Source organism: Rhinolophus sinicus, chromosome 12 (genome assembly GCF_057876585.1).
Source record: "Rhinolophus sinicus isolate RSI-liver-muscle chromosome 12, RSI-T2T, whole genome shotgun sequence".
Taxonomy (NCBI): Eukaryota; Metazoa; Chordata; class Mammalia; order Chiroptera; family Rhinolophidae; genus Rhinolophus; species Rhinolophus sinicus.
The window spans coordinates 38753733-38774924 of record NC_142512.1 but is presented as its reverse complement, the minus strand read 5'-3'; the positions used below and the strand labels follow the sequence as shown (position 1 = coordinate 38774924).

The window sequence follows — 21192 nt, the reverse complement described above, 5'->3', positions numbered from 1 at the left end:
CTTTCAAAGGCAGAATCCTGCTTTGTCAGGATCTCATCCTCTTTAATCCTAAATTTCCCAGAGTTATAGTAAGGACAAAATGAAATAACATACTATAAAAGGACTGATCTAGCAGATGCAAAGTAGTATTAGCATCCAAAGGTTTCTGGTCAGCTTCTGACCAGGAGGAGTCGAGGGGTTGTTTTGTTTGTTTCATCTTCCCAATCAGAATCAACTGGTGCTCAACTCCAGGAGACACTATTTTTGTTTGGTTTTGTTTTGAACTGGAAGAGGCACAATTCACAGAAAATACAACGGGAATGTGTCTCCTGGACTTGTGCTTTGCCTAGCATGGTGGTAGAGCTAAGGGCTCAGGAAGTGTTTGCTTAATTTGTGAATGAATGGAACCCAATTTTACTCCCTGCACAGTCCCCCCTACCCCCCCCACCCAAGATAAAAAGGAAAAGTTGACCTGGGTTGAAGAGAATGGGGGAGGAGGAAAGACAGTCATTAATCCATACACATTAATTATGCATCTATCTATAAGGCCTCAATGAGGTGTGTGTGTGTGTGTGTGTGTGTGTTGTTGTTGTTGTTGTTGATGGTCCTGCAGAGAGTGGGGATGCTAAAGTATCCTATTCCCAAAAGTTCTTCTCTTAATGTTCCTTGAAATATTACACCTCTCCTATTTTCAGCGAGGTCTGAATCACGCTGGTGATTTGACAGCCCTGGATTTGGCACCCAAAGTCTTAAGTTAATTATGTTGTTCGTTCATTAAGAAAAAGTTCTTAGCACCTACCAAGTGACAGATTCTGTACTAGTGCTGGCAATAGAATGGTAAACAAGACAGCGGATGTCCCCACTCTACCTGGGGAACACAGACCACTGCATGTTGTTATATCACCCTTCAGGTGTTATCACCCTCAGAAGTGGCGTTTAAATTGAGACTAGAGTCATAAACAGGAGACTAAGAGTAGTATAGACGAGACCAAAGGCGGGAGGCTGCAGAGACATGGCCCCTTGAGGTAGGTCTGGGGCAGGGGAGTGAGGGAGACCAGTGGGCAGGGCCAAATCGTGCAGGGCTTGTGGAGTTATTTTATCCTAACTGGGAGCCAGTAAAGAATTTTAAGAAGAAAAGTGACATGGTCAAATTTGAATTTTTGGAAATGGAGCGCGGACTGAAGGGAGCGAAAAGTAGAGGCTGGGAGACTCATTAAGGGGCGACTGCGGCTGTCTCAGCGACAGATGATGTCTTTAATCAGGGAGGTGCCAGAGGAGATGGAGAATAGTGGACAGTTCCAGGTACATTAGAAGTGAAATCCAACAGGGCTGGTGACATAAAAATAGCCCTACCTCAAATAAAGAGAACCTGGGGAAGAAACAGAACGGATGTTGATAAAAGACTTTATTTTGCGCTTCAATCACCTGTCGTCACCTCTCCCTTAACTCCGTCGCCTCTATATATGGAGATGACAGTAATACAAGGGGAGGGGCAGGCGCGTACAAAAATCCGGGTACTTTTCATTTCAACGTAGTGGACGTCAGCGGAGAGAATAGAGAACACAAGGCACTTCCGGTTACTCCGGATGTGAAGACGCCTAAGCTCCTCCGCCGGCGGAGGGCCAGGGTGACGGGATGGCCGGGTGGACAGCGCGGCTGATGCTGCTAGCCGGGGCAGCCGCGCTGGCCAGTGGTTCCCAGGGCGACCGCGAACCGGTGTACCGCGACTGCGTGCTCCGGTGCGAGGAGCGGAACTGCTCGGGGGGAGCATTAAAGCACTTCCGCTCCTGCCAGCCAATCTACATGAGTCTAGCAGGTAAGCCCCGCCCTCTAAGCCCCGCCCCTTGTGTCCGAAATACCTCTGTGCAATCTGTGAACCTTGTTTTCCCACGCAGGGCTCGATGTGAGTGTGATTGGAGCTAACAGGATAATGAGAGGCTCATCAGCCAGTTTTATTTTCCCAGCAGCTCTCATTTATTGTTTAGTCAGTCAAACAGTTGTTTAACATTCATGGGTACAAAGCCCTGAAATCAGACCGGGGTCCTGCCCCTCGCTGCTCACAGCTACCACGGGACATTAACCTTCTCAAGTGCAAGGTAGAAGATAATTTGAGCTCTAAAGGACCCTTAGATTAAGCAATAGGAGCATGTAGGAGAGGAAGGAATCGTTTCTGGATTTGAGGAGGATTTGAGCAGTCATTTTAGAACATTCTGAGAAGGAAAGGTTTCCAGTGGATACATTTATTTGGACCTGTGGTAATAGAGGGCACCTAGTGTGTGACAGGTGTCAAAATAATTAATTTTCACAACAATCCTTTGAGGTTTATTCTAATTTTACAGATGGGGAAACTCAGAGAGGTTAAGTACTCTGCCCAAAGTCACACAGTAAGTGGTAATACAGAGTTTTTAGTTCTGGCCTACTTGACTACAGGTTTGTTCTCTTTATTATCCCTTTGCGATACAGACAGAGGGAACAGAGAGAGTGGAGGCCCTGAGCAGATGCAGGCATATCCAGTGACTTATTTTACTCAGGGAGCAGGATGCATGAAAAGGAGTATTGGGAAATAAAGTTGGAAAGACAATTTGGGGCCTTAAAAGTCAGACTGAAGAATTCGGGCTTCATTTTTACAGGAGGGGACTAACACAGCAAGGGTTCCTCCCAGGTGGGTGAGAACAAATTCTGTGTTCAGGAAGCAAACATAAACCCAGGCATCCATAGATGAGTTCATCAGATGCAAAGATCCCTATTTGGGGTGAAAGGAGAAAAGAAGAAACATCTCTATTTGCTCACTGTATACCCCCCACCCCCTGGAACACACACACACACACACACACACACACACACACACACACGTCTTTCCTTATGTGTATAACCCACCATCTCTCATCGATCCAAGCGGGAAACTAGAATTTTGAGATTTCTTCTGGTTCTCTCCGACCTGCAGGCCCTCTTGACCTGCATGTGACTTTGAGCCCCATTCAAGTTCTCTCTGCCTCCTGTACTGGGTGGTTCACCAGGCCAATTTATGTTTCAGGCTGGACCTGTCGGGACGACTGTAAGTATGAGTGTATGTGGGTCACCGTTGGCCTCTATCTCCAGGAAGGTCACGAAGTGCCTCAGTTCCATGGCAAGGTGAGTTAGAGAGTCAAGGTAGGTAGATGGTAGTAGTGTGGCAGGAATAAGACACCCTCCCATTGGACTACACTGTCCAAGCAGTCTGAGGTATGGGGTGATGAGTGTGTGTTTGAGGCAGATACCTGTTCTCAAAATCTTCTGGTTTTCATATAATCAGATGGGACCAATGTGTCCTGCCTCTGGATTTGGAGTGACAAGATCTGGGAGGCTTTGGGATCCCCTCAGAGTGTGGTGCTGGGCTTCTGAGGGTGGCTGAAGGCCCACCTTGCTCAAGGACAAATTCCCTGACCGCCACAGCGTCCTCTCTGTTGCTTCTTCAGTAGGAGTCTGGATTAAAATAACAATATCCCCTCAGATTGCCCAGCGAGGCACAGTGTGCTGATGCCTTTTGATCCGATATGATGGGGCTTCTTGAGGTTCACAACAATTATTCTCCCCAGTTTGTCACAGAGTAAGGTGAGGTTCAGAGAACTGTGGTCAGTGTTAGAAGAGTGATTAGGACCTCTGTCTTCTGGATGGCAGGTCAATGCTGTTTCCACTAGGCCATACTGAGCCATCTATACTGGATCACCTAGGCTTCTCAGTGACCAGGCTTATGGTGCTAAGTGCTGGTTAGGATAGAGGGATGACCCTCAGCCAGGGACTGGAGGGGAGCTCACTGACCCAGAAAGGAACCGAACCTGAGACTTTGGCCAGGTCCAGAGCTGAGGAACTGGTTGGGGACCTATGGATGCAGCAAGTCAAGAAAAGATAGTTTGAGCCACCTGGGAGTTGCTTGCCCCTTAGGCATCCTCCCTGTGTTCCTTTTTCAGTGGCCCTTTTCCCGGTTCCTGTTCTTCCAAGAGCCAGCTTCTGCTGTGGCCTCTTTCCTCAATGGCCTGGCCAGCCTGGTGATGCTCTGTCGCTACCGCACCTCTGTACCAGCCTCCTCGCCTATGTATTCCACCTGTGTGGCATTTGCCTGGGTAAGTAACCTGGCAGGATTCCTGCTTTACACCCTCACCTAGGATAAAGGAACTGTTAGATCCCTGCTCGCACCCTACAGGGCTTCCACCCACCAAGCTGCCCCTCTGTTTTCCAGGGCTGAAGTTGCAGGGTGCTCAGAAAACAGGGATGGTGCTGAATTGTGCCTTACCTTTCTAACAGAGTCCTAGGTCAGGCTGTTTGGGAAGGAGAGAGAGGAAAGAAACATTGTTCTTGTCCTGAAGGAGGAAGCCACTAAAAGACCCAATAGGGCCATTTATAAACACAGAAGGGAGATGGGTGGTGGGGCGCATGTTGGGACCACAGGCCTTTCCAAGAGCGTCTCTGAAGGACTTGAAGCAATTTCAACCCCAGCTCAGGCCTAGAAGCAGTGGCAGCCAGAGCACTCCATCGAGAGTTCAGCCTGATCTTAGAGCACCCCTGGAGAAGCTTAAATATGTGCCAGGGATGGATCTGAGCTTCAGTGTGACTGGTCAGAAAAGCCAGCATCCAGGGTCAGGAATTGTGTGAGAAGCATGGACTTTGGTACAGATATGAACTGTGACACCCTTGGGGAGGGTGTGAGAGTAAGAGGTTGCTATGGAGGTCTCTAGATGAGAGCTACCACTGTAAGCCTTAGGGAAACAATCCCCACTCCCTCAACTTCCTGCCATCCAAGCAGCCACTCGGTCATGTATTGAGCACCTACTGTGTGCCAGGTACTTTGCTGGGTCCTGGAGATCCAAAAGTATATGAAAACAGATGGGTCCCTGGCCTCTGGTACTAATCACACAATTGAATGTAAAAATGCAGTGGAGGAGAGGTGCTGTAAGGGCATGTGGTGGGGGACCAGGTCAGTACAGGGCAATCAGGGAAGGCTTCCTTAAGGAAGGGACAAAGGAGGGAAGATTAGAATGGTGAGTGAATGTTAACTAGGTGAATTCAGGGAGATTAGGAGGAGTCATCTACGGTGAAGACTCAGAATGTGCACAGGCTGGAGAGAGCTCAGGTTATCTGAGGACCTGAACAGCCAGGAGGCCTGCCATGCAGGAAGCCAGGGAGTGGGGTGTGCGACCAGTGGGCAGGTAGCCAGCCCATGGGGAACCTGGGGACAAACAAACACTTTAGATCTCGACTCTCAAAGCATCAGGAAGCAATGAGGGTCAGACAGAAGGGGTTTCATGACTAGATTGCTTGCAAAATTCATTCTGGCTACTGTGTAGGGAACAGATTGGAGTGGGTGGGGGTGCATGCATGGGGCTGGTTGATAGCTTTAGCACAGGGCACAGAAGCTAGACTAGAGAGGTGGCACGGGTCTTAGGAAGTGCGGTATTAAAGTGTATTTGAGTTATGGTTTGGAGGTGACATTAAAATTTTTAAAAAATTTCTTTAACAAACACATATGTAGCTCTACTGTATGCCAGGCACCATTCTAAGCATTTTATAAATATTAACTTGTTAATCCCATGACAAGCTTATGAAGTAGGTAGTATTGTACCCCCGGTTTATAGAGGTGGAAACCAGGACTGGAGTTAAGTAACCTGTACTAGGAGCCGGGGATCTGGCTCCTGAGTCCACACTTACTGTCCTGGCTATGCTGACAAGCCTTGGCGGTAGGTTAGAGGAGAGAGGAATCCGGGATGACCACTGTGTTTCTGCTTACGAGACAGTGATAGAAGCTGTGAGTGTGGATGAGATCACCAGGGAGACCTTAGGCAGCGAGAAGAGAAGGAGACTACGACAGAGCCCTGAGGAACCTTAAAATTTAATGGCTGGATAGAGGAGGTCGAGCCAGCAATGGAGACAGAGGTGTAGGTAGAAAGTTAGGATATCACGTGGTTAGGGGAGCCCTGGGGCAAGGACAGGAAGGAGAGAGTAGGCCATTCTCCTGAATGCTGCTGGACAGTCAAGGAAAATGAGAATTGAGAACCTTAGGAAAACTGATAGCGTGGGGGTGCCGAGAAGTCTATGCTGAGCGCCAGACTTGGGAGATGGGAATCGGAAGGAGGGCGGGATGGAGGCTGTGAAGCCTCTGGGAAATGCTGATCCTCCCTAATACTGTCCATTCAACAAATACTAGTAATTGTTATGAATTATGGAACACAAATCATGTGATGGGCATTGTCCTACCCTGTTTCCCTGAAAATGAGACCTAGCCAGATAATCAGCTCTAATGTGTCTTTTGGAGCAAAAATTAATATAAGACCCGGTCTTATTTTACTATAATGTAAATTATATTAATAATTACATTATATTAATTATATTAATAATTATATATATAATATTAATTTTTGCTCCAAAAGACACATTAGAGCTGATTGTCCGGCTAGGTCTTATTTTCAAGGAAACACGGTATGTACTTTACCTACATGTTCTCATTTAATCCTGATACCATTGTGAGCTCTGAGTAAGTCTCAGAGGGAAAAAAAACTCTGCCCAAAGCTAATAGCCCACAAGTTAACAAATAGTGGAGACAGGGCAGGTTGACATCCAGGTCTGTCTAAGTCCGGAGCCCGAGCACCAAGCCCCTTTGGGGTTGTCCCCACGGACTAGGACAGACGTTAGCAGAGCACTTACTGTGGGTGGAGACAGGGGTTAGCACTTGTGGAAGCTGACGCCCTTGCCCCAGAAGCTGAGCCCAGTGGGAGATGCAGGTCCAGCCAGCCTGGGGGGCTCAGGTAGAGAGGCTGGAAGTCTTGACATGGGGCGACCACGTGGGGAAGTCTGTTGCAGGAGCCCTAGGAGGAGGAGAGGCTCCACCTGGGACCTGCAGGCCTGATCAGGCTTGGACATATACACATGGGGGGGGGGAGGTTGGATTTCAGCATTCCAGGCTGGGGCCATAGCAGGGGCCATAGCAGGAGCGAAGGAGAGTGTGGGACCTCACAGGCAACCTGGGAAGGGCAGCCTGGCCACTGCGTGGCTGTGTGAGGGGGAGGAGAGGGAAGGAAGGTGGAGCAGAGAAGGCCCAGAGTGCCAGGCTGAGGGGCAAGTTCTGTTGTAGAGGCAGGGGCCTGGCATCAACACACACTGTCACAGGCCTGGGTGGGATGAAGTCACCACTTCCTGTTTAGGCCTCTTGCAGAGAAGGGAATTTGGTCCTGGCTAAGAAAGCAGGGAGGGCATGGAAATTGAGGAGGGGTATACCTGTCCCCTTTCCCTTGAGGTTCTTCCAGGTATACTGTTTGTCTCGCCCCACCACCTGCACCACCGCCTCAGCTCTGCCCCTAACAGAGAGCATAGGACAGCCCTGTCTGAACTCTCTGAACAAAGCTCAGAGCCTCCTTGGATAGACCCAGGGATTTGAGGTGGCCTCAGAGGGTCCTAGCCTTTGTGTTCACGTGCCAAAAGCCAGTGGTCATTTCATGACTCTTGTCTTTGTCTCCCTGATTCTTGGGTCTTGCATCTCACTGTCATCTGCCACTCAGCTTACTTCTCAGTGAGGCGTCACACTTCCCAGCCTTATATCCAAGGACTCTCAGGAACAGAGGAGAAGCTGTTAGGTTGGGAGAGGAAGACACCTGGGGCCTGTGTCTTAGGCTGCCCTACAGTATATGGTGTTCTGGGACATGGAACCCCCTCATGCCACCACTAGGCCCTTGAGGGACAGAGTCTCAGTGTCACAGTCCCTTGGGTGATCCAGTTTGGATTTTACACTTGGTCTTTCATCCTGTATGTATTTGCAGGATGGAGGGATCCTGCCTGTATGGAGGGTGTGGCCGTGGACCTTGTCCAGAGCTGGATCTCCTGGAGCCTTGGAGCTCTTGATTTCTGTTGGGGTGGGGTAGGAAGGCCCCTCACCTCCTCCAGGTTAAGTCTTGGGGGGGTTGTCCCAATCCTTTTCTCTGGGAAATGAGGAGACCCTGCCCCCAGCAAAGTTAGTGAAGCGTTAGCACAAGAAAGCAGCCCCTGCCTTGACATTTAGGCCTGAGCTTGGGCTGGACAGCAGCCAGGCTTTGAGGGAGCCGCCAAAGCTCTGTACACCACGGACCTTAGACTTCATGGAACTGGGGGCCCGTGTTCTCTGCCAAAGCTGGGAAGACAAACCAGTTCCCTGCCCCTTCATCCAGCAAGAAAAGGTCCTCAGGGGGAGAGGTGAGAGCCTGAGGGTCTCAGGATGATTTGTGGAGGTGGGGACTGTGGTTGACCTCTGCTGAGGAACCTCTGAGAAGGCATAGGTTGAGGCTGCAGCAGAATGATGGTTAGAGCTCAGGAAGGACTTCCTGACAGTCAGACACGAGCCAGTGGAACAGGCAATGGCAGGAAATCAAGGAATCCTTTTCGATGGTGGAAAAAGCCCACTTCTTCCTATCTCCATCCACCTCTTCTCTCTCGGGTGAACTGGGCAGGTTTGCTCCGCGTGAGGCAGGGGGTGAAACACCATGGCCTTTAGGGGGGGCCCAGGATGGCAACAGGCATCATATTTAACATTCTGCCTCCCCCACTTCTGAGACACCGAGCTATTTAAAGACCCACTTGTCCCCACCACCACGGTGTCAGTGACAGCCCCGAGCACTGGAGCTTAGTACTGGGGTCGAATTCCTGTCACTTGGCATCCAACCAGTTTCACGGCTGTGATATTTTTGTCTCAATTTTCTTATTTTCCAACAGACTGAAACAGCCTCCTGCTCTCTGTCCACCCAGCCTTCCCTGTCCCCCTCCATTTCCACCCTCATTGGCACCCTGCCCCTGGCCTCCCCCTTTCCTCAGTGTTTACAAGAAGTTCTTGGCGCCTGCTGGGCCAGCCCCTCCTCCTCCTGGCCTGTCTGATTGGCCAGTTACCCCATCTGCCCCCCCATTCTACTCGAGCTTGGCAGAGGAGCCCAGGCGCAGCCGGACACTGGCATCTTGGGGGCTTTCCTTTCCTTCCACATCGCTCTGTCCCCTTCACTTGAGTCTTGATTACAAACTGAGTGAAGGGAACTAGTATCTCTTCAGTGCATCCTGGCAGGGTGATGGCTCTGGAGCCAGGAGGAGGGGGCGCTCCCTATAGCTGAGGTGTCTGCACCTCTGGGATCCACAGACCCTGGGGCCCCATGGTTTGACCTGCACATTGTGCCCCTTGATGAAGAAGAAGATGAGGTCAGGTGAAGGAAAACCTGCTGGACATGATGAAGAAAACTGGCATTTATGGGGCACCTACTGTGTACCAGGCAGCAGCAACCATGTATTGAGTGGTTTCTTTGGGCCAGGCTTTCACAGACATCATCCTCACGACCCTCTTATGCAGTGGGTACTATTATTAACCCTGTTTTGTAGATGAGGCAGCTGAAGCTCAGAGAACCTGTTATTTGTTCAAGATCACACAGCTATTTAAAGGCTGAGGCAGGACTTGAACCCAGAGTCCATCTCACTGTGTAGGCTCCAGACATTCTGCGCCCAGACTGCCTGGGCCCACAGGGAGAATAGGAGGCAGATGTGGCCTCCCAGGTCTGTGGAGAGGTGTGACGGTCCCCTGCTGGTCAACACGGTGCGGAGAAATAACACCTAGTGTTTCACCTTGACCTGGGCACTGGGCTGTACAGACCTGTATTACTCCTTCAATCCTTATCGACACTAACTGTTCACATTTTACAGATGAGGAAAGTGAGGCACAGCAAGGCTAGGACATGCCCAAGGACACAGGAAATGCAGAGCCGGCATGTGAACCCTGGTATTCCGGCCCTAGGACCTGCATTCTTTTTTTTTTTTTTAATATCTCTTTGCCACTTGTTCTTTTTTTTTTTTTTTTTTAAAGATTTTATTGGGGAAGGGGAACAGGACTTTATTGGGGAACAGTGTGTGCTTCCAGGCCTTTTTTCCAAGTCAAGTTGTTGTCCTTTCAATCTTAGTTGTGGAGGGTTCTGTTCAGCTTCAAGTTGTTGTCCTTCCAGTCTTAGTTGTGGAGGCCGCAGCTCAGCTCCAGAGGACCTGCATTCTTGATGATACTCTCTCCCGGGTCTGAGGAGAGGGTCAGAAGAGGAGCCGTCCATAATGGGACACTCCCCAGGGAGAGGCGGTTTTTCAGGGATGCAGAGACAGTTAAACGGGGGACCAAGCAGTCCCCACCCGTGCCCTACAGCTAAGGCCTGCTCCTGTGCACACCTCCTACTTTCCTTGTTCCAACCGCCACTGAGCTCAGTCTTTTTGTCACCTCCCCCTTCCTGCTAGGTGACGAGGACTCCTGGCTGGCTTCCAGTCCCTGCTGCCTTCTCCACCTCCCTCTCACACTGGCTCCAGGGCCATTCTCCTCCCCAAGGCTGTCCCTGTTCCTGGCCTGCCTGGGAGATCTGGTCCACGTGACCACCTGGGTCCTCTCCATGCTGACCCTGAGCGTCACACTTTGTGGGAGCAGTACCCAAGAAGCACCCTCTTCTGTCCCGTTTTCTAGCCTCCGTTACTGTCTGGGGAAGGGGCAGCATGAGGGATGGGATAGCATGGCTGTCCTTAAAAGCGGAAGCAACCTGACCTAGAATAATCACTTGACATCAGGCCTGGACAGGGATGAAGGAGCACTTAGGCCAGTCCCTGATTTTTCTCAGAGGGAATCTCAGGCCATTGTCCAGGACAAGAGAAGCATAAACAGTGGGAATCACCCCAGGACCCAGGCAGAGAGGCTGGTACCAGGAGCCCTCCAGAGACTTCCAGGACTGACTGGCTTTGCAAGGAGAGCCCTCTGGCCCCCTCCCCACTGCCCTTCCCATTCTCCCTGAAGCCCCCTCACGCCTGCATGAGGGAACTCATCCTACTGTCTGAGCTTCCTGGTGCAGTAGCCATGGAGAGTGGCCTCCTACCCTGCTCCTGTGGGCCGTGCCAGGCCAGTTTTCCTGGTGTTCGGGACTCCAGTGAGCAGCTCCTGGCAGGGCTGTCCCACCCTAACGCATCCCTCCCTACCCCCGGGGCATCCAGGCTGGCAGTTTCTTCCTTTCACTGATTGTCAGTGGTTTCCCAGCCCTTCCTCCCAACCCAAGTATGTATCTCCACCCCAGCCCACCCTCTTTTCAGTAATTTGGGCCTCAGCCGTTGATACAGCAGTCTCTGAAAAAAAGTGCCAGCACACTCCCACAAGATCGAGGGCTCTTTTGCAAGACGATCCATACTCCTTGCAGTTAATTTCCAGGAAAAAGGCCTGAACTGTTGTTCCCCTGGGCCCTTGCCCACCACTGCGCCTTCAGTCCTGCTTCTCTGCTTCTCCCAGAGCTCTGAGCAGCAGCCACTGGTCGGGCGGGTTGGGCCGGCCCAGCCAGGAGGAAGCTGGGCTAGTTGGGGAGCCTCCTCCTCAGAGACTTGGCCCCAGTGGGATCTGCTTGATCTCCCTCCCTTGCTTGCTCCGGACACACCCCAAGCTGGCTCAAGCCCCTCTACCCCACCCACTTCATTCCCACCCCCAGAGGCTGAGGTCACTGGCTCCCCTGGCCTGGGTGGGGCTGTCATCACCTGCCAGTTGGGGAAGGAGGCAAGCTCCCCCCCACCCCCACCCCGGGGGCTGTTGTCTTAGCGATTGAGTAACCAGGGAACTTGATTTTGCTGGAACTAGTTCCCAGGCCTGGCTGGAAACGTGTGGAGGCTTCAAGCCCCCCACCCTCCTTAAGGGTTCAGGGTAGTGGGAAGCTGAGCCTGAAGGAGCTGGGCTGGGTGGGGATGGAGGGGCACGGTTTTTTAATGGGCTCCAGGAACAAGGGGAAATGCTTTTGTCTGCTATGGAGAGCCTCTTCCCAAGAGTAAGACAGATGTCAGCCTCTGGGGGTCTTCCCCACCTTGGGGTGCCACACTCACCAGCTGCCCCCCTCCTCAGGTCTCCCTCAATGCTTGGTTCTGGTCTACAGTCTTCCACACCAGGGACACCGACCTCACCGAGGTGAGTGCCCCTCCTACTCCTGCTCCTGCCCCTAGAGGGGCGGGTGGGGCAGAGCTGGCTCTTAGGTCTCTGGCTGACTCCATTTAGGGAGCACCTGCTCTGTGCTGGGCATTTAAAACCTATTAGTGAGTGCACTTGAGCTCACTTAACCCTTGTGAGGTAGGTGTGATTATTGGCTCTTCTTAACTGATGAGGCAGCTGAGCCTTGGAAAGGTGAAATCACTTGCCCAGGATCACCCAGCCAGTAAAGGGGTGCAGTCCAGACTGGAGCCCCTACCTGTGGGGGCTCCAGACTGCGCTCTGAGTTCTCGGACATGCTTTGATGTTCTGGAGTTTTTGTAGGCACCCTCCATCAATACCTAAAGCTTCGCTGTTTGAGCACCATTTTTAAAAACTGTACAATGTGAATACAGGGGTCAGTCTGTTAAATTCAGAAGTGAAACAGCAATAGGCAGGAGGAGCATGAGAGCTGGACCCCACTGACTCTGGGCCTCAGACTGCGGCTGTGCCTCTGCCCCCAACCCTGGTGGTCCTCCTGGCCCTGCCCTGCATGAAGCCTTGTCCCCCGACTCCCCTCACACCGGCCCCTCATCCAGCTCTCCTTGTCCTCAGAAAATGGACTACTTCTGTGCCTCCACCGTCATCCTGCACTCAATCTACCTGTGTTGTGTCAGGTGAGCCCATCTCTGGAGCTGTAGGGGTAAAGTCAGACGGGTCACCCAGCCCTCCCCTGGGGATGCTGTCCCCAGGGCCTTCTTCGCCAGACCCTCAACACATATCCCCCCACCCCCACTGGATGGGGATTCTGGGGTAGGACTGGGGGCCCTGGCTCTTTCCAAGGAGCTGCAGCACTTGGTCCCAGGTCCCTGGAGGTTTGGAGGTCTGCCCAGCTGGCCTGTTTTGGTGGGGGAGAGGGGCAGTGGCTTCCATGGACTGCTGTTGGGGTGAGGGGATGCTTCAGGGAATGCTGTTCTGGGGACGGGCCACCCTCCATCTGAGCCGCTCTGGATGGGGGTGCAGGACCGTGGGGCTGCAGCGCCCAACTGTGGCCAGTACCTTCCGGGTTGTCCTACTGTTAATGCTGACGGCGCACGTCTCCTACCTGAGCCTCGTCCACTTCGACTACGGCTACAACCTGGTGGCCAATGTGGCTATTGGTGAGGCGGGGTTGGGGCCCTGGGGAGCTGGACCTGATGCAGAACTGCTGGTTTGGAGTAGAGGTGGGGGGTGGGGGGTTGGTGCTGTTCCTGGAAAAGGAGGTTCTAGAGAGACCTTTGGGTGGGGGAAGGGGAAAGATTTGGGGTAGGAGAAGGGGGAGGCTGGGAGGAGAGTCAGGTGGTCCTGGGGTCAAAGAGCACGGGGGATATTGGATGCTTTGCTGGGGGCGAAGGGCTCCAGGGAGTGAGCCTCTCCCCACCCCCCGCGCCCCTAGGCCTGGTGAATGTGGTGTGGTGGCTGAGCTGGTGCCTGTGGAACCAGCGTCTGCCTCACGTGCACAAGTGCGTGGTGGTGGTCCTGCTGCTGCAGGGGCTGTCCTTGCTGGAACTGTTGGACTTCCCACCTCTCTTCTGGGTCCTGGATGCCCACGCCATCTGGCACATCAGCACCATCCCCGTCCACGTCCTCTTTTTCAGGTGGGTACTACTCCCTGTCCAGGGCTCACCTTGTGCCCTTCCTCACCCGCTCGGTAGGGCAGACTGAGTTCTCTGCCGCTATGCCCCCTGCCAACTTGCCTGCACGCACCGCACCCAGCCCCCAGGGGGCGCTCTCAGAGCTAAGCTTCCGTGGGCTTCTTCCTTGGCTCAACAGCTTTCTAGAAGAAGACAGCCTGTACCTGCTGAAGGAATCAAAGGCCAAGTTCAAGCTGGATTGAAGGCCCTGGGAGCGGGTCTGCCCTAGTGGGGATTCTGCCCCCTCCCTGCTGTGTCCCCTTCTCCCCCCAGTCTTTGAGATGATTTATTTCCCTTTTGCATCTTGAACTTAAATATGAAGGATCATGTAACCTGCCCACTCCCTTGCTCACCCCAACACGCCCCTCACAGGTCTTGGCTTCTGTTCAGGCCTGGCCTCTGAGCATCTGGGGGAGGGAACAGGTAGCCAGCCCTCTGGTTCCTGACTCAAATGGTGTATGTAGAACTGTGTTCTTAGCTCCACTGAGAAGAGAGCTGCCTGTACCTCCCCATCAGCTTCCTCCTCACATCTCCTCACTGCCTGGCCGGTTCCCCTGGTCCTCTGTCTAGCTGGGAGACCAGGTACCAGGTGCCAGGACTTAGGGGATGCAGTGGGGTCCCCTTTTGTCACCCCCCCCCCCCGCCCCCCGCACGCCCTGTGCCCTCCTCTAGGACCACTAGGTGGCACTAGATGCTTACTCTTTAGCTGCCCCTGTTTCAAGGCAGTTCGCATTCCTCCAGGGGATCTTGAGGACCAAGCTGTTGGGATTGGGGATCAGTGTCGCCCTGACTGTTGCCCTGGTCAGACCCCAAGAGGCCACACTCTCCATTCGGGGCCGGGACCCCAGAGAGCACAGGACAGGAATCCCCCTGGCCTCTGTGTTGCTGTCCAGGTTGGGAGCCTGCACCCAAGTGTGTACGGGAGTGTGGACCAGACCAAGTGTGTAGGTGATGCGATGGTGAGCACAGGCCTGGGTGTGTGGGGTGCTGGGTGGACAGTGTATGTGAGCCTGGGCCGGGGACAGTGCAGAGTGGTTTTAAAGTGTGCGTGTTGGGTTAGTATGGGTTAGGGGAATAGACATAGATTGAGTGTAAGATGAGTGTTAGTGCAGGTGAGTGTGCCACACAGTGGGGGGGCATTGGAGCAGGATGAGGGAATCAAGTCACAATCAGCAACCATTTATTGAGTACCAGCTGCACAAAGGCCCAGGCCAAGCCAAAAGCCAGGATATCCCCAAGACCTGGCTGGGGGTATGGGTGTCTAGGCTGCGCGCGCGTGTGTATGTGTGTATGTGTATGTGTGTGTGTTTCTGTTGCCCCACCCACCCCACCCTTTGCAAACCACATAGGGCCCCCACACAACTCAAGATCACCTTCCAGAACAAGCCACTTGGGAGGCAGAGGGAGGAAGGAAAATAGGGATTTCTTGGGCCCCGCCAGCCTCCCTGTCTCCTCCCCCACCCCAGTGCCCTGCTCGTTAAACCCCTTTGCCACAGCCTGAACCCTGGGGAAGGGAACAGGCAATCTGAGGGAAGAGGGAAAAAGGCTTATGGTTAGATCTGGTTTCTAGCCTTCCCAGAGGCAGGCAGGGGCCACGCTGTGTCTGCACCCTGGTAAAGGTGACCCCTGCCAGTTGCTGGCAGCCCTGGGATAGAATGTGGCACTCCAGAAACTTTCCATCCAAAGGCAGTGTCTGTGATTGGAGCAGCGAGTCTGGCTTCTTATTCTTCCCTGCTGCCTTGTCCCTTTCTGAGGTAGGCACGCTAGGCTAAGACTCCAACTGAAGGCACTTGAGTGGCTTGTGTTAATTTCTTTTGATACTGAGAACTATTTTAAGGTGGGAGGGTAGCAAGGGACATTCTTAATAAACCAATTTTCAGCCTCACCTACCCTTGTTCAGCTCATTTGTGTGAGTGGGTGGGATAGAGGGAAGGAGGAGACCGTGCTGTCTGGAAGCAGCAGACAGGTGGGGTCGCTATCTAGGTACGGGGTGTGGGGATGGCAGGGACCAGATACAGAGCCACAGCAGAGCTGCACAGAGCTCCAGTCCAGCTCGTGGAGGGAGCTGCGGGAGGGAGCTGGTGGGTGTTCTTCCCCTCTCACTTCACTGTGCCTGGATTGTAACCTTGACCCCTGCAAATTCCACTTCAGTCTCTTAATTCTCCCTGCTGTCCCCCCTTCTGGTCTGAACCTTTCTGAGCTTCACCTGCAAACAGGATAATAGGACCTGCTCCTGAATGGACCGAGTAGGTGTCCGGCACACACATGCTGACTGAGGTCCCTCTGACCGAGGCCTGCCTTAGTTTGGGAAGAATGAGTGATACAGAAACCTACCTTCATGGGTTGGTGCCTCCCACACTCCCACAACACAGGAGAGCGCTCTGGGCCCTTGTTGCTTCCCAGGAGAGCCATAGACAGCACTGACACTCGGCAGCAGAGACATTTCTTTATTAGGTGCCACCTCAGATAACAGGGAACTGAGTGGATGAGGGCTGCTGGCCCTGGGTACACTGGGGCCTTACACCCTGACCTTCTGGGCCCAGGCAAAGAAAATGCCCTTGACATCGTCAACGCCTGTGCGAAGATGGGCAGGCATGGTGTAGGTGCGCAGGTCGCGTACCCTGTAGCCACTGCGCACCAGGGCCTCCCTCACCTCCTCCTCACACACCGGCACCACTGCCAGCCTGGCCTCCCCAGCCAGGTACCATGACTCTTCCAGGGCCCCGATGAGGAGGAGGTGCCCCTCAGGCCTCAGCAGTGTGGTGATGTGGTCCAGGGCCCGCTGGAAGCTGGTGAGGTCGGGGCTCACTGCCTCCAGGCAGAAGGCCGAGACCAGGGCATCGGCAGGCAGCGGCGCCAGGTCCCCAGCACCCAGGGGCTGGGGCTGGTGCACATCGATGGGCAGGACCCGCTTCACCCTGGCTCGCAGCTGGTGCTCCTTCTCCTGCCAGGACTCACTGTGGGGGCAGAAGGCAGCGTCAGGACCAGGGCTCAGGAACAGTCCTCTGTTGCCACGCCCCGCCGCCCATCAGCGACTCCATGGGAGGCCCCCCCACCCCGCACCCCAGCCCTTACCCCTTGTCCTCAATGAGGCAGACATGCTGGCTGTATGTGCTCCAATCGAAGGCCCCAGGTTCCTCCCGCAGCCAGAGCCCCAGCTCCTGGCGATTCACCTCCAGGAAGTCTGTCATGGTGATGTCCTCAAAGTGGGCGCAGGCGCTGAGCAGTTGGTATATGGTGGGGCCCGACCCAATGTCGATGAGGGTGCGTCCAAACACTTCACCTGGGTGGGGCAGAGGGAGAGGGTCCCGGTGGCAGACCTGTCCAGGTGGCCCCCGTCTCAGTTACTCCTCCCTCACCTGCTTCTCCCTCTGCCCCCCTTTTTCCTCTGTGTGTCTTTATCTAGAAAAAGCATTGGCTCTGGAGTAGAACTAACAGGGTCTGAGTCCTGGCTCCAACACCTACGGACTTACCTTGGGAAAGGAACTTCACCCCCCTGAGACTCAGGCCGCACATCTGTGAAACAACCTACCAGTGATGATTACGTGGGGAAATCCTGAGGTGCCTGGCAGTTTCTCCCAGTTGTCACTCTGCCCCCCTCTTTCCTGTCTCCATTTCTTTCTCTGCGTCTCTCTTCATCTCGGTCTCCATCTCTCCTGCATCCCCCACCTCACCTCTCACTTCTGAGCCTTCTCCCCTCCCCGCCCCTCTCCAGGTGTCTCTCCTCTTCCCCTCACTTAAGGGATAGTGTTTCTCTTCCTCTTCTGTTTTCACCTCTTAACTACCTAGCTCAGCTCTTGGTTCCCATCTGACTCTCGCACGCGCCCCGTTAGCTCCCTGGTAACTTCTTGTCCTCGGTGCCTTGGTTCTCCCGCGCTCACCGGTGGCGAAGGTCTGCGCCAAGCAACGCAGCTTCCAAGGCCCGACGCCGTCAGGGCTGCTCAGGTTTCCCCGCGGAGGCGCGTAGTTGTTGCGGAGGTAGGCACGGGGCTCGAAGCGCTGGTAGGCGGAGGCGACCGCCTCCCGGGCCGGGTGCGAGTCAGGGTCTGCGGTGCTCATGCTGCCGCCGCTGCCGGCCGTGTTCCCCGCTCTCGTCTCAGCCCCTTTATCTGCGTCCAGACCCCCGCCCCGACCCCTCCGCTGCGGGGGCGGCGGGCGAGAGCAGAGCCGCCTGGGGCCACGCGCTCTGCGTCTCCCCCAGCCCATCCATCTCCGTTAGTGTCCGGGCGGCAGACACACGGGGGTGTGGGCGGCACCCGCGGGAACATGTGTTCCCACCCCTGTTCACAGTTGCGCTCGCTGCCCCCCACCCTTTGCCTTACCTGGCTTGCTCCGAGTCCCGTTTCCGCGACCTGCACCTCAGTTTCACACCCCCATAATCCTTAGATCCCCGGCCCCGCCAGCCCCAACCTCCTCCCGTCGCTCTTCTCCAGCTCCCGCAGCCGTAACCCCCTCTTGCCCATCATGCCATCTCTTTTCTTTTGCCAGGGTTCGAATTAGCCCTGTTCCCAGTCCCCACCCCCCAGAGCCCTCCTCCCGAGGGCCCCGTCCCCCACCAGGCTCCCCTTCTTCAGGACACCCTGTCCAACGTCACCCCAACTACCCTTCTCCGCCCCTCCTCCAGGTCTCATTTTCATCCTTTCCTACCCTACCCCCGTCCTCCTGCGCCCCCCCCTCACCCCCACTGCAGAAGGGACAGTCCGTTCTGGCTTCCGCTACGGTTGCTCCGGGGCCGCACAACGGAGCTCGCCCCACCCGTCCGATGGCAGCAGCGATAGGGAAGGAGAGTAGGGCTAATGCATTTAGCGGGTGGAACAGCCGGACTTCCCCTGCGGGCCCTGCCGGCCCGAGCGTCTCATCTGGGGGCTGCCGAGGGCGGAAGCCTCGGGACGTTCCAGCTACGTCCTGAGCGCCCGACCCAGGTGAGGGCGGGAGAGCGCAGGGCGCATTTTTCAGGCTGCCAAAGCCAAGAGGCGCATCCTGGCCCTCGGCCGCCAAGGGTTTAGGGTCCCGCGGGTCTGGGGTTTCTGACCCGTCTCTCCCAGGCCACACTCCAGCCCTCTCTGGGGAAGCGGGCCAGACCAGGCCTGAAGGTCCTGCTTGGTGCTCCAGGTACTAGGCTGTCAAGATGCCAGGGTCTCCTCTCTTACCCCTCAGATAGGAAGTGGAGGCTGCAGGGCTATCTCCACGGTCTTCCTGGAATGGGACCCCTCATTGTCAGTCCACTGCCCCTCTACCCTGGGTGGGCTACCAGCCCCTACCAAGATGGGCCCCTGTCCTCCTCTATGCACCTCTGCCCACCACCCCTTGTCCCAAGGAGAAAGTGTCTCCTTGTTGGGCCAGGCAGCCAGGTTGGAACGTGAGTCATCATAACAGCTGCAGGGTCACAGACAGGAAGCTGAGCCCCCCCACCCCCACCCTGACAACCCACCCTGGGCTCTCAGGAGAGGGAGGGCGCAGCACCTGACCCCAGGCAAGGATTGATTCTGTCTGGATTCAGAACTGAGGCAGGTCAGCCTGGGGGTCACTGACCCCATCCACACCCTGATGCACAGCCAAGGACAGCCCTGGTGCCAGCTCCCTCCATAGTCTCCATGAGATCATTTAAACAAACCCTGGATGCCAACTGGCCTCCAGGGCACTGCCCAGTGCCAGGGGACTGGACACGGAAACCAGGACTACACAGCAGAGGCAGGGTACAGAAGGGGGACTGGCCAGCCACCCAGTTTACAGCTCTGTTCCTCCCCCCACCCCAAACGGGGTGTACCCACTAGCTTTGCCATATTTAGCTCAGATGCACGGCCTGTTCCCAGAAGTGAGCATGGGGTTTCCAATGGGCTGGCCCCCACAACTACAAGGAAAGACAGGAAACTGAAATATGATTGAGCATTTATTGCAGCTAACGGGGGTGCTGGGGGCTCCAGCCTGCCTCTGCCCACTTCACATCCCCCTCCCTCCTGTCTTCTCCAAGACTCCTTCCCCGTAATTCCCAGGTCCCCTTGCACTTTTTCTGTCCTTCTCTGAAGCTGAAGCCGTCCTGGCCCAGGGTCACCCCTCTCAGGGACCTCTCAGCCTCACCAGCAGCTTTTGTCCCTCCTCCTGGCGCTGGGGGTACTCAGTTGTGCTGGTGCCAGCTCTCCACTCTCAGTGCCCACTATCTTTGCTCCCCTCCTTTTGGCTACTTAGGGGACCCAGGCATCCTGGCCTCTGGTTCCCTCCTCCTCTAGCCCCCAACTCTGGGCAAACTACAAAGCATCCATGGCCACCAGCTCCCCTCCATGGTCCTAGCCAGGAAGGACCCAGCCCAGGGTGGGTGCAGTGGAGCTCCAGTCAGTCCCTCTTAGCCTCTCTGTGCTTCCTGGGACATGGAGCGCGACAGAGAGCGACGAGGGGCACCTGGCTTGCTGACAGACACCACAGGGGGCAGCTGCTTGGTGATCTCTGCCATATCCTGGCGCTCCGCACACTGGCCCCCCAGGGCTCTCTCCAGTGCCAGCAGCTCCTGCAGCTGGGTGGGGGTGTCTTCACGGTCCTCCTTGGCGGCACTCATCTTGGTGGGGGTGAAGAGGGGCAGTGGTAGCACCCGCTGGTAGGGCAGCAGGTATGTCTGCAGCCCGCGGCCCAGGATACCCATACGCATCACCAACCAGGGGGAACGCTGCACCAGCGCCTGGCACTGCCCCTGCTGGTGGTAGGTCTCATGCCGCTGGGCATCCTCTTCATGCAGGGAGCAACTGGGGAGGAGCGGGGAGGGGTCACTGAGCTGCTGAGAGCTGTTGCCCTCCAGTCACAGGCTGGGTGGGGGGACCCCTGGGTGCAGGAGAGGTGACTCCACTTCACTCTCCCTTGCCCCCAGCCCCAGGAACTTCGTGCTGTGGCCTCTTAAGACTCAGCAAGGGCACTCGAGGGGAGGAGAGGAGGGACCCCAGCTGGCCAGCACTCACCCCTCCTCAGGACGAGTGAACAGTGTCAGATCCTTCCATTCAGCCCAGAAGGCCTCTCGACGCTCACAGTTCTCCTCAGACACCAGGCAGCTCAGCTCTGAAGTGGCCATGATCTGCTTCACTCCCTCAGCTCTGCTCCTCCCAGGCCCTTTAAATAGACCCCTCCTCCCCCTCCTCCAGGGGCTATTTTCAGCCCCTCTGGTGTCAGATGCTATAAGCAGAGCCAAGGTCTGATGGGGAACTCTGGGCCCAGAGTGGGGGTTGGGGTACCTGGACTCTCTGGCTGGCCCCAGGTTGGAGGTCAGCTTCTGAAGACATCAAGATACTGCGGTAGGCACAGGGGTTCAGAGCGACATCCCCAGGTGTCTGACATGCCTTAGACACTGTCTGAGACCAGGCACATGCCCAGCCTCGTGCCATCTTGGCACCTGCCCTCTGCCCCACCCCTTCCCCCTACCCAGGGAGGACAGTGGTTTGTCCATAAACAGAGCAGGAAAGTGAGGGAACTGAGGCCCCTCTGGGCTCTGGACCAGTTGGTCAGCTTCCCCCTCCCACCCCACTGCTGTCCTCTGACTGGGTTCAATGGCACATCCCTGGACCAAACCCCTCAACAGGAATGAACAGGGCAACCATGTCCCCAGACATCTGCATCCGAAGGCCTGGT

The 21192-nt window shown here is 55.1% G+C and overlaps 3 protein-coding genes across 5 annotated transcripts; 1 reads left to right on the top strand and 2 right to left on the bottom strand.

The window, feature by feature from the left end:
* The first annotated feature begins 1510 nt into the window (after nt 1-1510).
* PGAP3 (post-GPI attachment to proteins phospholipase 3) lies at nt 1511-15469 on the top strand. Of its 2 annotated transcripts, none has more exons than XM_074319592.2 (8): nt 1511-1795; nt 2924-3111; nt 3927-4079; nt 11852-11914; nt 12527-12588; nt 12935-13071; nt 13347-13548; nt 13724-15469. In XM_074319592.2, exons 1-8 carry the CDS (start codon nt 1615-1617, stop codon nt 13785-13787), a joined length of 1050 nt encoding a protein of 349 aa, XP_074175693.1. In that variant the 5' UTR covers nt 1511-1614; the 3' UTR covers nt 13788-15469. The 2 variants fall into 2 exon arrangements, with proteins under 2 accessions (XP_074175693.1, XP_019603249.1); XM_019747690.3 differs by having other exon boundaries at nt 1512-1795; nt 3014-3111.
* Nucleotides 15470-16013: 544 nt separating this feature from the next.
* PNMT (phenylethanolamine N-methyltransferase) lies at nt 16014-18168 on the bottom strand. Of its 2 annotated transcripts, none has more exons than XM_019747642.3 (3): nt 17466-18168; nt 16660-16867; nt 16014-16541 (listed from the first exon to the last, which is right to left on the bottom strand). In XM_019747642.3, the coding sequence occupies exons 1-3, from the start codon at nt 17788-17790 to the stop codon at nt 16103-16105; spliced, it is 972 nt and encodes a 323-aa protein (XP_019603201.2). In that variant the 5' UTR covers nt 17791-18168; the 3' UTR covers nt 16014-16102. The 2 variants fall into 2 exon arrangements, with proteins under 2 accessions (XP_019603201.2, XP_074176992.1); XM_074320891.2 differs by having other exon boundaries at nt 17370-18073.
* Nucleotides 18169-19461: 1293 nt separating this feature from the next.
* On the bottom strand, nt 19462-20889 carry TCAP (titin-cap). Its single transcript, XM_019747647.3, has 2 exons — nt 20529-20889; nt 19462-20318 (listed from the first exon to the last, which is right to left on the bottom strand). Exons 1-2 carry the CDS (start codon nt 20636-20638, stop codon nt 19925-19927), a joined length of 504 nt encoding a protein of 167 aa, XP_019603206.1. The 5' UTR covers nt 20639-20889; the 3' UTR covers nt 19462-19924.
* Nucleotides 20890-21192: the final 303 nt, after the last annotated feature.

Bases quoted from the DNA above. Each gene is read 5' to 3' on its own strand.
- PGAP3 (XM_074319592.2), top strand. From the start codon at position 1,615: ATGGCCGGGTGGACAGCGCGGCTGATGCTGCTAGCCGGGGCAGCCGCG. The intron at 3,112-3,926 runs GTGAGTTAGAGA...TTCCTTTTTCAG, and splicing joins TGCCTCAGTTCCATGGCAAG to TGGCCCTTTTCCCGGTTCCT. The intron at 13,072-13,346 runs GTGAGGCGGGGT...CCGCGCCCCTAG, and splicing joins GGTGGCCAATGTGGCTATTG to GCCTGGTGAATGTGGTGTGG.
- PNMT (XM_074320891.2), bottom strand. From the start codon at position 17,790: ATGGGCTGGGGGAGACGCAGAGCGCGTGGCCCCAGGCGGCTCTGCTCT. The intron at 16,868-17,369 runs GTAGTTAAGAGG...TGCCCCACCCAG, and splicing joins GGAACCAAGAGCTGAGCTAG to GTGAAGTGTTTGGACGCACC. The intron at 16,542-16,659 runs GTAAGGGCTGGG...CTGCCCCCACAG, and splicing joins TGCCTCATTGAGGACAAGGG to TGAGTCCTGGCAGGAGAAGG.
- TCAP (XM_019747647.3), bottom strand. From the start codon at position 20,638: ATGGCCACTTCAGAGCTGAGCTGCCTGGTGTCTGAGGAGAACTGTGAG. The intron at 20,319-20,528 runs GTGAGTGCTGGC...GCTCCTCCCCAG, and splicing joins TTCACTCGTCCTGAGGAGGG to TTGCTCCCTGCATGAAGAGG.